This window comes from Phoxinus phoxinus (genome assembly GCF_949152265.1).
Source record: "Phoxinus phoxinus genome assembly, chromosome: 12".
Lineage (NCBI taxonomy): Eukaryota > Metazoa > Chordata > Actinopteri > Cypriniformes > Leuciscidae > Phoxinus > Phoxinus phoxinus.
The window spans coordinates 14,109,711-14,125,115 of NC_136887.1; the positions used below are offsets into that span (position 1 = coordinate 14,109,711).

Here is a 15,405-nt window from a genome sequence, read left to right on the forward strand (position 1 = left end):
ATTAATTATGAGAATGGCGTAAATGCAGCTTATATACATCATGTCACATGATCCTTCAGAAATCATTGTAATATGCTAATGTGGTGCTCAAAAACATTTATTATTATTATCAATGTTTTTTTCTTTTTTTTTCTTTGAAGAATAGAAAATGCTTATATGGGATGAAGCAGATTATTTACTGAATCAGTGTTTTCAACCAAAAAACGTCCTAAATCAGTCAATATCTTTACCAGACATATTCATATTGCCAATGAAATCATCACCCATAATTGTATAAATATTCAGTATACCACCCAGCCGCAGCAGAGTCTTGATCTGGTCTGAATGAATCATTACAGAACGTCTTCCTCTTATTTCATTAACAGCTCGGTACATGCCAAGAACTTCTCACTCCTGCAGGAGAACATGCAGCTTCGGCTATAGAGCAGAAGAGCTCGGATGGGTTGTTCAGCGCTGTTTAAATTAGTCGTCTTCCCCCTGTTATTTTTTCTGTCTCCTCTCATGCTGTCATTCTGCAGTGCTGCTTTTCTATCACAAATTCCATATCCTACTTTACTTATTTTCTTTTTCACACTCAGTTGCCTCCTTTTCCGTTTTTTTTTTACAGTCTTGCCTTTGCTCTTTCATCCACACGAGCAGTGTCATGTTGGAGAGGTTGCTCTCTGTCGTTGCGCACTGCAGAGGGCAGATGTGGCAGATCATAGCACAGAGTTTTCAGTTGTGCCCTCTGACCTCAGTGTCAGTCTCTCTCTCTCTCTCTCTCTCTCTCTCTCTCTCTCTCTCTCTCTCTCTCTCTCTCTCTCTCTCTCTCTCTCTCTCTCTCTCTCTCTCTCTCTCTCTCTCTCTCTCTCTCTCTCTCTCTCTCTCTCTCTCTCTCTCTCACTCTCACTCTTCTTTCTTTCTTTATCTCTCTCATCATATGGGATATGCAGTGACAGCCCCCCAGCCCCATAGTTCTGTATCCTTCAGGCAAATAATGGCAAGCAAAACAATGTAAACCGAGAGGCGTGATGAATATTTCATGAGAACAGACCAGCATGCATATCTCAGACATCACTCTGTATTCTAAACAGCACGTAATGCATGCTGTATACTGGGATAGGAAGTTACTGACATACTAGTGTTATTGCTAAAACTTTCTCTGAAATGATACAGCACATCCTTTTAGCTTCTGGGATCTTGACAATATAATGTTGTCGGTTTTATTATTGAATCCATTGTTCATTGGATGGTTTTGTCTTTTGTTGTCTTTCTCATCTCCTTGTGTATGTCTAGAACGGATATGGAGGGAGTCTTTAGGTATTGATTGCTGTCTCAAGAACCTTTCCTAATTTAGCATCAGAATCTGCAGTCAATTTCTGTAATGGAATTCACAGAGGGGTTAATAAAGTGTGTGTGTGCGTGTGTGTGTGCGTGTGTGTGCGTGTGTGTGTGTGTGTGTGTGTGTGTGTGTGTGTGTGTGTGTGTGTGTGTGTGTGTGTGTGTGTGTGTGTGTGTGTGTGTGTGTGTGTGTGTGTGTGTGTGTGTGTGTGTGTGTGTGTGTGTGTGTGTGTGTGTGTGTGTGTGTGTGTGTGTGTGTGTGTGTGTGTGTGTGTGTGTGTGTGTGGATAATCCTGTCTTTGTGGCTTTTGGAGCAGAAATATGCCATCATTGAAATGAAGCTGCACCATTAAATTAGTCTTAAAGGGACATTTCTGTCCTTACCTCATGAATCATTCTCTAACCGCCAAGAAAACATCACTTTTAGTTTGGTTAGACTGCTTGCCCACTGACTGTCCTTTGACCGTACACCTCTGATGCATAGTTCACATTAAATTGGCAGGAGCTTTCTTAAATAAAACTCTCGGGAAATCTTCTGCTGATAAAACAAGACAGTCCAAGGAAGAACTTTTTTTAGTATGCAAGAGGTTTTGTAGTACCAAGTAATGATTTCCCTGAACAGAAGTTTTCAACTTTTTGATGCCAATGGCCCCAAAATATGCAAGGGACCTCCTTCCTTAAATGACAGCTACATGATTTAATATATAAAGACCCATTTATAAACAACAAATACAATAAATATGCACTGCCGTTCAAAGTTTTGGGATCAAAAAGTGACTGTAAAGGCATTTATAGACAGTACATTTCATGTAATAAAAATAATAAAAAAAGCTGTTCTTTTGAACTTTGTTCTTCATGTTACAATTTTTTTCCAATAAATGCTGTTCTCTTAGCCTGGGAAAACCCAGACCACTCTCAGTTGTAACGGAGTTAGGGTCTGGCAAAGCTCCACAGACAATTCATTTCCACAGGGGCGTCACCAACGGACGTCGGATAGATCTAAAACCAATCAGAGCGATGAATGTCATGACGTAGGCAGAGCGACGGAGAAACATCTCGAGACTCTCAGCAATTCTCTGTTTGTGTTAACGAAAATGACAATTTTAAATCGCTTGAAACAGACACGATAGCTGATTCGAACGAATGATGTTGTGATGTTCCACGGTGGCATCCATCTCTGTAATGTACAAAATCTGCGTCACCGTCTCTGCTCTGTCGTCATCGTGTAAAGCCCGCCCCAACGTTTCTGATTGGTGCCGCGATTTCGACGGATTGGAAATGGGTTTCAATGGGCTCTTTGCCAGACCCACTTGCAGAGCAAATCTAAATTTGCCGGAAGTGGTCTGGGTTTTCCCAGGCTACTGTTCTCTTGAACTTTACTGAAAATCCTGATTTTTTTTTTTTTCTCTCCATGAAATGGTTCCATGGTTTCCATGAAAATAGTAAGCAGCACAACTGTTTCCAACATTGATATAAAAAAAAAAAAATTGTTTCCAAAATTACATAGGCCAAAGCAAGTTATCTTGATATTTTCAGTTTGTATTCAGTTGACTGTGTATCTATTTTCTTCCTGCTATTATGAGTAATAATGTATAAAACATTTAATAAAAATTGTAGGGTTTTTATTTCATAATGTTAAAAACTTGAGCCGTCAGTAGAATGTAATTGCTGTGATTAATCACATGATTTCCGACCTGTCTTTAACAATTCATCCACTGTATATACCTCTGTACTCGTTAAACTTGGTCATGATACATGTCGGTATAGTACTGACCAAGTTTTCTGTCCTTTCCCTCCACAGGTCTGAATCCGCTGCCCTTCGACCCTGCCACGAACAACGAACCATTGCAATTCAACAGCTCCAATGGTCCTCTGCTTTCTGACTGCCCTCTGGAAAACGGAACAGAGAACAGCAAAAAGAGGAAGAGACCCAACCTTCCTCCAGGTGCGTTTAATGAATTCCTCTCGGCCTCAGACCGCGCTCATTCACACTCATCAAGCCCTACAGTCGTTAATTACATTCACATCGTTATTTCTGCTGTTGCTCTTTCCTTGACCTTTGAATGTGGGAGGTGAATGCCTGGAGGTCTTCTGCATTCTGTGAGATGTTCACTTCAATTTATCGCCTTCATTAAAACATCAGAACAGAAACCTCAGGATATTTCCACTTTTATAATCGCTTTGATATCATAATTTGCCATTTATGAGGTTAATAAAATAAAAAGATAACTAAAATATGCATGGAAAACAACACTAAATACAACCGGTAACCAAATAAACAAGCATTTCATATTTCTATAGAAGAGTTTCAAGGATTTCTGCTTGTATCTTGTCATAATTATGACTATCACCTTGCAGTCTGGATTTTCAAAATGCAAAGGAAAGTCAGGGAGCCGCTGGATATATGCCAATCATGAAGAGAGAGACTGTCTGCTGCTGATGACCTTCAAAATAACACTTGAAAAGTAACGCCCAGGGAATTTTACAAACCTTTCTGACACAGGTTGACTCAAATAAAGGAGAGCCCATTCATATTCATATTAATGTTAATGGCATACTAATTAATTGAATTATGATTAGCTGAAAGAAATGGATCTTGGAAAGACTACTTTATGTTTCTGGTTGTCAAGGAGACTTAATTGGATCAGATTAATTGTTCATGTTAATTAGGCAGTCTTATTCCCATTTAGCGTTTTAAGATACAATGCAATGCGTGCCGCTTGGAATTCACTTTTTTGTGAAATTTATTCAATGTCACAGTAAAACACCACTGTAAAATTATTATAAGGATAAATCCCATGGAGCATTCTGGAGTTCGATGTCTTGCTGAGGGCCAAAATGATGATGGACATGGATCATAGATGTGCATTGAACCTGCAACTTTCTGCTTAAAGGTGCAGCAAGCGATTTCTGAGAAGCACTGTTGCTTTTTGAAATCAACCCAAACAAACAGGCCCTTCATTGCGCCGTGCCCAAGATTCATGAACATGCAATGCAAGAGTTGATGTAACATGGCTGAAGCGTAGCAAAATAATGCTAAGCGAAGTGAAGAACTAAAAATTAACATACAGTACACATGAGTATACAAGCAAGAGTTGGTTGCTAGTCACCTGCAGCTCACCAGCTCCAGACAAACAAAGACACTCGAAACCCTCCTGTTACTATAGCTAACATTACAACAGCAGCACATGTTCTGTGAAACAGACCAAAACCAATGTTACTACCAAATGAAACCAACAACGCAACCTCTGCGTCCTTTTCAGGCCTTCCCGCTTATGTCTCTTTAGCGTTGGAAAGCTTTTCTAATTCTAACACGGGTCCTAAAGCTCTTGCCTGAATCATAACCCTTCTTTTTCCAGTGGGATTCCTCTGACCTTTTTACTTTTGTAATGTCTTTCACACTGGTAGTTTAGTTCGGAACTGGGCACAGTTCGCATGAAAACTTTCAATTGTGACAGCAACCATGCCCAGTGTAAAAACGCCCTCAGTCATCTCTCTTTCTACAGTCTTTCTACAAATCTTCCCCTTGCTCACTCTCTCTCCTCCCTCATCACGTGTATACGCCCCCTACTGCTGTTTGACTGCAAGTTTGTTGTGGTACTCAGTCTGATCCACTTTTTTCAGAAATGACTAATTGCCCCTTTTAGAGTCTAAGTCATTTGATAATTGTACGTTTCAGCCATCATGTGTTTCTACACATGCTGTTCTATGTAAATATAATTTCCATTTGATGTCTGCTGCTCTGATCTCCTGGCCCTTGATGGTCATTTTTCCCTCAGGAACAGTGCCGCCATTCATGACTTGAAGTGACTCTGATTAGGGATAAATGGCAGCAAGTGACGGTGAGCAGAGCTTCTCATCGTCGTATATATGCCCATAGAATTGATCCAAATGGAAGTGAAATGGGCTCATATTGTGTTCTGGTCATGGTGAAGAGCTGCTTGTGCAGATCAAAGCTAGCCAGAGAGCTTTAGATCAAAGCTTTCTAGCGCTAATCTAATCTGCTCATTTCAGAACACTTTTTTTTTTCTTCTTTAGTGCAAGGACATCATTTGAGAATGGCTTAGATGAGCTGTATTCACCATACGCGAATATTTAATCACTCCAGAGTCCGGCTGCTGAAATGGAAGTCAGTGTGGTAATGGGTTTCAGACAATAATAGAAAAAAAAAATGTTTTCTTGTTCTGCTGAGGTTGAAGAAAGGCTTTTAAGATTGTGTAGTATGTCAGTGCTGTGGCTTAGCAGTGAGCTGTGGTGCTCATTCAGACGACGTGGGTTTGAATCTGAATTTCCATCTTGCCTTCTAAACATTTCCTTTCTGCTCTGCCGCCCCTTACTCTCTTATCACTCTCTCTCTCTCTCTCTACTCTCTTCTAAATAAGACTACAAACAAAAAGATGAGGTGCTCATGCAGAAAATAAAAGGTTCTAATCTCTCTTGCAACATTCCCTGATCTTTCCCCTCACTCTCTAATTACTCTCTCCTTTAAATAAAAGTGACACAAGGCTTAAAATAGGACACTGGAATGTCAGAGCCATAGCTTAACAGAAAGGTGCTCTATTCTACTCAATAAAAGTGAGAAAAGACTCAAAATAGGCCACTGGATGTTGGATCCGTGGCTTAACAGAAAGGTGCTCATGCAGACAATACGAGTTCTAATCTGACTCGCAACATTCTCTCGATATTGGCCCTCTGTCTAACAACATGAGTTCTGATCTGGCTCACAACTTTCCCTGATCGTATCCTTTTATTACTCTTTCTAATCACATTTAAATAAAAGCACCAAAAGACCAAAAACAAGACATTTGTAGTACGCACGAAGCTAATATTGGCTCACTCAGTGGGATGTCTGCAGTTTGCTTCTCAGTTGCACAGTGCAATTAGCACCTGTCTGATTTGTTAAGCCCTTGATCATGCTTGCTGAGTCATGAGACCGTTGTCTCGAATCGTACAATGCCTCGGCTCTTCCGTCGCTTCGCAGCCGCTCTAAATAGTTGTGCCGTACGTGTCTGCTTAGCAACTGGGAGCTGCTTAATGGGGTTTCTTTTTTGAACAACGCCAGCAGTTTTCCTTCCCGGCCTGTCATTATGCCGTGCTCTTATCCGCCGTGACCGTGCCTGATCAATCCGCTCCCTGATGGAAACACATCTAAATGATGAAAATTCACAGCATCTGGTGCATAATGCATTCAGCCGCTCTGATGTCCTCTGGCAACACAAGACAGAGTCGCTCCTCCAAGGAGTGGAGCTAATGCAGGGGCGTGGACTAATTACCAGCCATGCAGATTTACTCTCGTTAAAGCATTATAATGGATAGATTCATCTCATTAGCGCTGGCACTCCATTAGACGACCAACCCAACCCTCCTCCACCCGCCCCACTGGCGTTGATGTTACTGGATAACGGATGCACTGCAGAGAGCGAGTGGGTGAGAATCTCCAATACACCACAGGACAGTTGGCAGGTTGTTTACAGCTCAACCCGAACTCTCTGTCGCTTTAACCGGGAGCTACTCGCTGCTTTAGCTACTTTGATTTCATTTGTGAAATTTCATTTGAGAAATTAAAGAAACAAGTGACACATTGGTTTTGAAGTAGACAGACTGAAATAGTATTTTCTTGTCAAATGTACTCTAATAATCTTTTAGTGATGTTTTATTTACAACTTCGAAAAAATATTTGTTACTGTTTCGTGAACTACATAGTTTCATTTGTTTCTATACTGTGAATACACACCTTTTTTACAGCTTTAAATCGGTATGAAAAGTGTGCTGACTGTTCTACCCACTCGTTTGTAGGTGAGCGCCATGTCATTTAACTGTTTAGTGACCCATTTAAAGAAATTATAGCGAAATGAATGGAAACAGCCTAAATCCAAATCACACAATCCTGGCAAAAAATTAGGTCTCTAATTATTTCATTCAGAACTTGTTTCTGTGTTACAAAACACACCCACTTTATTTTTAAACCATCTTTTTCTTTTCTTTTCTTTTTAACCCCGTCTTTCTCACTTTTGCTTTAATTCACTGGTCTTCAATCCTGCTCCTGGAGGGTCACTGTCCTGCAGAGTTTAGTTCCAACCCTAATCAAACACACCTGAATCAGTTCATCAATCTCTTCAGGATCGCTTGAAAATACAAAGGCAGGTGTTCTGAAGCAGGTTGGAACTAAACTCTGCAGGACAGTGGCCCTCCAGGAGCAGGATTGAAGACCATTTCTGTCTTTGTTTTAGCCGTTAAGCTTTTTTGCCTCATAAATGGCGTACACTTTAACTTATTATAATTTTTTAACAGCCTTGGGATTGTAGTTTTTCTCTTAAATTGCACATCAACAGAGGGCTGCATCAAAATACCGTAATAACCTAATGCTGCCTCTGTACTTACCTCTGATATATATCAGTGGGTATTGGGTAATACGCCAACACTGTGTACCAATTGGTTCTCTTTTCAGAATTGCTAATGACATGCCACAATGGTTTTGTGTCTTAATGAATCAAGGGAAGACATTGCCTTCATATTTCAGTGGAATTACTGTATGTGCAACAATATGTGGTGCAGGTTGAATACACTGACACTGAGTCCATTAATCGCCAAGGGACCTGAGGAACTGCCTTATAGCTGAGGATTGCTGCCAGATGCAGAGGTTTATTTGTGTCTTGCTGCTGGTGGAGACACTATTGTCATGGTGTTGTCAGCTGTTGTGTGGTGCTCACACATTCACACGAACACAAACACACTTGTATTAGCAGCGCTAACTTCAGAAGTGAAAGAGTGTGAGCCAGTATTGCAATTTTTCATAGAAACATCTGATTCTAATTATCAATTATTTGTAGTGTGGGTTGGTTAACAATGGTGTGTGTGTGTGTGTGTGTGTGTGTGTGTGTGTGTGTGTGTGTGTGTGTGTGTGTGTGTGTGTGTGTGTGTGTGTGTGTGTGTGTGTGTGTGTGTGTGTGTGTGTGTGTGTGTGTGTGTGTGTGTGTGTGTGTGTGTGTGTGTGTGTGTGTGTGTGTGTGTGTGTGTGTGTGTGTGTCGGAACGAGAGGTAATTTAATGGAGCAAACCAGAAAAGGCTGCAGAAATTTTTGTTTCATTTTTTATTTATATTGTACTGTAGTATGTATTAATATTTTAAATAACCCTTTTTCAGTTTTTATAGTAATTTTGTTTTGTGGTTTTGGCATTTTAATCAGTTTTGTTTCTTTTTCAAATATATTTTATAGCTTTCATCTATTTTTTTGTTTTAGTGATTTCAGTACTTCAACTTCAACTTCAACATTAAACTAACTATTGCCAACTAACTTGGCCAAAATCGTTTTTTTATCTAATAGTTCATTCGTTCGTTCATTCATTCGTTCATTCATTCATTCATTCACTCATTCACTCACTCATTCATTCATTCATTATTCATTCATTCATTCATTCATTCAGTTTTATTTTAATTACCAAACAATTTTGAAGAGTTTTAGTTAACAATAACAACACTTATCAGGAAATGATGCATGCCAGACACAACTTATTTTAAAAAAATAAAGATGAAAGATAACCACAGTTATTTAAAATAAAATAATATTGAGACAATAAACTAGTCGTTTCTTTATTTGTTTTGTTTTATTGCAATGTACATAAGGGTTAAAAAAAATCGTAAAATGTGACATACCTATTTGAGCTTTTTATTTTTTTATTTTTCTGAGGCACTTTGTGAAATAAATGTTTGCTTATCACCCACTCCTACATCAGAGCATATATGCTGACTGCTTGGCTGTGGCTTTGGTGAACTGGAACTGGATTACAAGATTTCCATGTTCGCGTAATTTTTGGAAAAATGGCCAAAATTTGTCTTTTGCACCCCACAGTATTTTCCGTAAGCCAGCTGCTGTGGAGACATAAATCAGAGGTAATATCAGCCAGCAGATGTTTTTATTTTTATGTTTGAGGATGTAGCGAGTGGCATGATATATGCAGTGAGTCACGCTGCTTTGCTGTAACCCTTCGGCACCATTAGACTGCAGTAAGTGGTGCTTGAGAAGTGCGCCGTGAAACACTATTGATTGGCGTTGAGGAGGGGAGGTGCAGATGAGGCAGCTGCCTCTCACCCTAACACGATTGAGACAAAAGACAAGAGAAGCAGCAATACAGTAAGCAATGTGTGTGGGAGAAGCGCTCGGCAAAGGTTGGCAGCCCCGTCTGGCTCATTGCTTCAGTTCGTGGGCTTGTGTGTGTGTGATCCATGTGGTAGGAACTGCAACACACACACCATCCAGGATGAGGACATATCTCTCTGTCTACAGTTTTACTGATAAATGAGGTGGTGTGTGAAGAGGCTGGGCTGTCTGAGTGCTTGTGCGGGGGTGTGTGAGAGTAGGATGGGGCGTCTGTGTGTGTGGATGCTTGTGTAGTTGTATTAACAAGAGATGTTCCACAGTACTGGAAGCACAGCACCACTGTTGACCTCCACTCCCTCACATTATTTCTCTTGGGTCTTGTCCTGCGTGTGACCCTGCAAGTATTTGGACATCTTTAGATAAAAGAGAAACAAAACTTCACATCGGTTTTCTATATTTAAATATAGATGCATCGTATTACTGTTGATTTTGGTGTTATGGCCTTAAAGGTCACACGGTATCAGGCAGCGGGAACCTTGTGTGGCATTGTGTCTGTGACTCCTCCTAGATCTTGTGACAGTCGAGATGAGTCCTGGCACGAGCCGCTTGCTGATGAATGAGCTAAACGTTCAGGCGCTCGTGCTGCGGCGCGCGCTGACGGCGATTCAATCAATCAGTCTCGTTCCTGAAGCTCACACCCTCCCTCTCAAACCGTTCTCCCGCAGGGAGCATCTGTATTGATCTCAAACACTTCTGTCATTTCTTTTTCTGTGTGTGTGTGTGTTTTTTGGCTTGTTTACGTAGCGGTGTGTGATTGGGACGTGATGAAAGGCTGTGTGTTTGAAGGAATCCCACCCTGTGGTGACGGGGACTCGGCTCTCAGCTGTCTCTGTTCAGCATGCCACATGAAAGAAGTGTATGATTGAATCTACATAACAAGCTGTGAAAAGTTTTCTGTCGGTATACCTCAGGGGGTCTGGGACATCAATCACCGCTGCCCTTTCCGTCTCATTTCTGTCTGTGTTGGGATGTAGACGCGCTTATGCGACGTCTTGCCGGTAGTTAATGCTGCAAGTATGCTGGTTCACGTAAATCTAATATAGGGTTGCTGCAATAAGAGCAAATAACAAACAATGTAAAATTAATGCCAGGTTGAGAAAAATAAGTAAAACAGATATTTTCGTATTGCACAAGTGTGAAGCTCTGATTGGGGGATGACGTCCCTTGATATCAGGCAACCCCAGTTATGTTCCTCTGAGGGCCAGATTAAACCTTGTTCTAGTCATTTCAACATATTTCCACTCCGTTTTAAACGCTGTTCTTGTATTAAATTAAGCGTGGTCCACTGCTGCGCACTTGCAGCTGTATCAATACTCGTATCGGCAAGTAGTATGTGACTATACATCGTTGTATCGATGTACGTGCAGGAGTATCAGAATAAACTTCAACTTCGCCAGCTGTCTTCCAGAAGTTACGCCTGATGTCTAGATCATATGGGACTTCCTTTTATCCTTGTCTCACTTCTTTTTGCCGCGCTATAGTTGCGTTTCAGGCGCTTTCATCAATGGTACTTTAATGAGACTCCTTCTATCTCGTTCTGGCTCCCACTCTTCTGTTCTTTGATTCTCAGGTTTTCATCCTCTCGCAGGGTAAGATAACCCATCTAGATATTCGCGTGTGTGATCTGAGGAAGCCCAACAAGTAATGTCTGACTGAACTAAATGCTTTTTTTTGTCTTTCTCTTTCGCTGTCCAGTAGGACATCTCCATTTAAAGACCGTTTCTTGTTTTTTGTTGTGTTGGGTGTGCATTTTATACAATTAATCACATATATGATTCTTCTCAACATCAAATGTTGATGTTATCAACATTTAAGATCATCACATTCTTAAAGTATTATCATTGTTAGTCCATGTTAACTAATGCAGTTAATTAATGTTAACAAATGGAGTCTTATTGTAAAGTATTACTGATTCTTGCAAGATTTGATGTCAGTGATGAGACAAATGAGAACCAAAGACATTTCACATCATTGATGTCAAACCTGTTGTGATGCATCTTGACACTTCATGTTTTAATGTTGTAAATGTGATTTTAGAGATTCAGTTGAGGGAAAGTCTTTCCTCAAATAGCAACAAACCTTTTTTTCTGTTCGCCACATAAAGCTATCGTATGGCTTGAAGAACGGTTTCACCACTTTTTGGGTGCTTTTTTTATCATTTTTGGCACCCCAGCTCACATTAAGAAAAAGCACTCTGCACAAACTGAAATATTATATTCTACTGAAGAAAGAAAATGCTGTTGTAAAACAGCATAAACGTGTCTTAATAATGTCAGAATTTAAACTTTCCTTTTCCTTTAATTTAGGTTATGGACGATTTGAGCTATGAGAATACTATGTTTTTTGTCACTGCTTTGATCTTTGGTGAGAACCAGCTCTTGGTTTGCTTCTTGGTGAGAATGAGCTGTAAAAATGCCTGTGGTGTTTGTAGAGATTTTCAAATGTTTTGTGAACAAATCATTTGAGAACACGCTTTACTAGACAGGCTCGAAAAGCCTCCCTGTAGTCTACAATAACTGTCTCCGTTGTCTGCCAAGCCCTTCATGCATTGAAATGGCAAATATTATGTTGTTTGCAACTCATTTTACATCATATTTTTGAGTAAAAAAAGGATACCAACTAGAAAAAGTGCCAATGGGAATTTATTGGATCTTGAATGGAGAATGGTGCATTGGTAAGCAACACTCCCATATTTAAAAAAATATAAAAAAACACACTATATTACTACGACAACTAAATATCATTAATTTGCAACTACATGTCTACTATCATCAGGCAATTAGTGGACTGTTGGCTTAGGGCTAGTAGAATATGTTGAGATGTACTTGCATAGTTACTTACAGTCCATAGAATGTCTATTGGGCCACTTCAAGTTAAGTGCTAGGAGATATTAAGAGTAGAGTATTACTAATACTATGATGACTGTAGTTGATGTAGTGTAGTTGCAAACTCGGATGAAGTCAGATTAGTAGAATGTCTAAAGTGGACTATCGAAATATGTTACATCGAAGAATGTTATTTTGCTTTAAATGCTGCTGCATTCGTTTGTCAGAGAATTGAAAAGACCATTTTTGGCCTGAGCCTGAGAAAAAGGAGAGCGAGATTGAGCTGCCAGACCGTGACCGCAAGCCTCTGGCTTTTGTAGGTCTTTTATAGATAGAAATTGCGGCGATCAGATTTAACTGGCTGTTCCCTATTGAAGTTGTTAAGCTGCCGTTTTGTCCTAATACTATTCATTAAGTGTTCAGGGACGGCGGAAGCTCTTCCACTTCTCTGTGATGGTATCAGAAGTCCATTAGAACTCCTCTCTCTGATAGGCTGATGGGTTTCAATGGCCTTAGTCAATGTACAGTGAGGACTTCCTAATAAACTGGTGGAAATTGCAGATCATTTGATTCCCAAAAGCAAGAATATCCATAGGCACTCACCACTCTTGTTTCACTCTTGCCCCACCACCAAGCATCCAATAAAGTCTAATTGGAGACGACATTTATAAAAAGTTAGTTTTATCGATTGCATGCAGTGATCTGAGCAGGTTTCTGTTCCTTAGCGAGCCTCTTAGGATGTGAACCCTTAACTTTTCAATATGTGTCAGTCGAGCAGACCTCAAGTGGGCTTAAACTAGAGTTGATTAACAAGCCTGCTGGGTTTACTATGGATTTGAAGCATGTCCGTATGCAGACTTTGGGATATGAGTGTCAAGGCTGGAACTATTGATGAGGACGTCCTGTGACGCTAGTGTCAATTACTCCTGCATCCAGTTTTTCACTAGATTTCTCCATTTGAATTGGAGGTGATTGACATTTTATTGATAGCAAAAGTATAGAGGACAGGAAATGGAAGAGGGTGGAATGGGATTAGCGCATATCAACTCTGTATTTGATAGGGCTGGGCTGACAATATTGATGAATCAGTTTAATCGATCTTAATTTTAAGAAACCAATACCGATCCTTAATCAATCTTCATTTTGATGATCCATTAAAACATGGTGAACCCAGGTCATACACACGCTTCCATGTTTAATCATTATTATTAATAAAGTACATTTATTTAATAAAATACAATATTTCAATGTATGTACAGTAGTCAGGGACAGAGTGCAAGCATATGTGTCTAACATAATTCTGTATTTCTAGCTGAGCAGAATCAGTATTTCCCATACATTGATTTATATGTGGCGGTTCAGCATTGACCGCCACAAATAGATTTTAATGCTTCCCATTTGTTAACTAGACTGTGGCAGCCCGAAAATATATTTAAACTTTTCATAATAACATAAAAGGTCTTTAATGTCCTGTTTTGCCCCATTGCTGTCAAACAAACTGAAATCGGAAGCACGAAAAGGCTTTGTGTCGTTATCAAAAAGACTGTCTGTTTGCGCTGCGCAAAGAGAAGTGAACACTTCACTTATGTGATCAGCTCCGCGGGTTTGATTCTCAAGTCAATACCGGTTTACAGTGAATGAATAGAACTTGCAGTGATCTGTGCATGTGCTGAGTTTAGCTTGCATTTGGGAACACAGTTACGCATTATTTGTACATTTCCATAGTTGACGATTACAGCATTTCATTTAGATTTGTAATGAGACGGTTTTGTAAATCAGTTGATTCGGTTGACCGAATCTTTTTATGCTAAACATGAGAAGTATTCTGCAGAAGCCAAAGTTGTGAAAAGAGCACTCTTACAACAAACCAATAAAAACACAATGCTCATTTTCAAACCGCTCACCTCTGATGTGGCAGAGGCGGTGGATTTTCTCGCGCTCTCTTTTTCTTGAGCAGATTCAATGATCTGTGGGAGTGAATTGTACAGCTGAGCAAATGGTAAATGTCGTCCTCATCTGTAATATTTGTGCCTCATCTCTTGCCTAGCGAGGGATTATTCCATTTGCATCAGTCATCATTGCATATCCAGACGTGAGTCGTCGTCTCATCAGCACGCAGCTTGAGGCCTCCGCATACATATTAAATAATCGTTCGGTACAGCTGGCGAACAGACTCTCATCTAGAACCGTGATTGCCACCGGTTAGGAATAAGAACGCTTGTGTTAACATGTAGCGCTTTAATGTCCTTTTATCACTGTGTGTCTGGCAGATTCTCTGCTTACATTTGGAGTGTGATTTTTCATTACCATGAGATTGCTGTTTTGCCTCCCAAGTATTTAATTTGTATGCATGTGTACTGAGATACACTGGCAGGTTGGCTTCCATATTAGCTTCTTTATAGATTCTGAGACGCTGCCGTGAAATAGCATGTTTCTACAGGCTGCTTTCTGCTAGGTGTCCTGGACCAGAGCAAACTCATTAGCCCATTTTCTAGATGCCCTCCTTCTCAGAGAGCATTTCTCTGGAGTGAGTCTCGGTGGCTGCAGACTGATGGGCCTGGATGCAGGGGTTCAACTGTTCGGTCACTTTCTCAATTGCTGCTGTCACTAGTGGCCCCTGCTTTGGACAGGTGAATTGCAAGCTAGGATTGCCTTCCTCTTCCTGTCAGAGCTTTACCGAGCGTCGCCGTTGACCCACACCGGGCAGACACCTCACGCAGGCTGTCAGCTACTAGACTCTCACCTGTGAGGAATCATCCTTTTCCCACTTTCAGACACATCGAGCAGGAAACAACGAATCACCCTGCGCTGCCAGCCTCAGTCTTCAGTGCTCATCCTCATTAATGTGTGCCTTCCTGTCTGCTATCCCACAATGCTTGCAGCTGCGCTCAGCTTGTTGCACATGTGTCCCCCACAACATTCCTCAAAAGCAATTCATTCAATAGTATGTGCTGCGTTGGTGTATTCCCCTGCATTGGTGCAATATATATTTACAGTCGAATGCTGAAATGCATTAAGTGTTTTACTTTTAGCTGTTACTAGCAAGGAAACATTAACTTAAACAGAAAGGGATTGTTTGATCGGTGATGTTAAGTGAACAAC

At 40.4% G+C, this 15,405-nt stretch overlaps 1 protein-coding gene across 13 annotated transcripts in view; it reads left to right on the top strand.

Annotated features, from left to right (window-relative positions):
• The window catches only part of enox2 (ecto-NOX disulfide-thiol exchanger 2), a 275,039-nt gene that overhangs the window by 159,389 nt on the left and 100,245 nt on the right, over positions 1-15,405 (top strand). For all 13 annotated transcript variants that reach the window (XM_079630834.1, XM_079630832.1, XM_079630826.1 and 10 more), the window contains one exon: positions 3,122-3,265. In XM_079630834.1, coding sequence (XP_079486960.1) covers positions 3,122-3,265 — 144 coding nt within the window. The remainder of the gene's footprint in view (positions 1-3,121; positions 3,266-15,405) is intronic.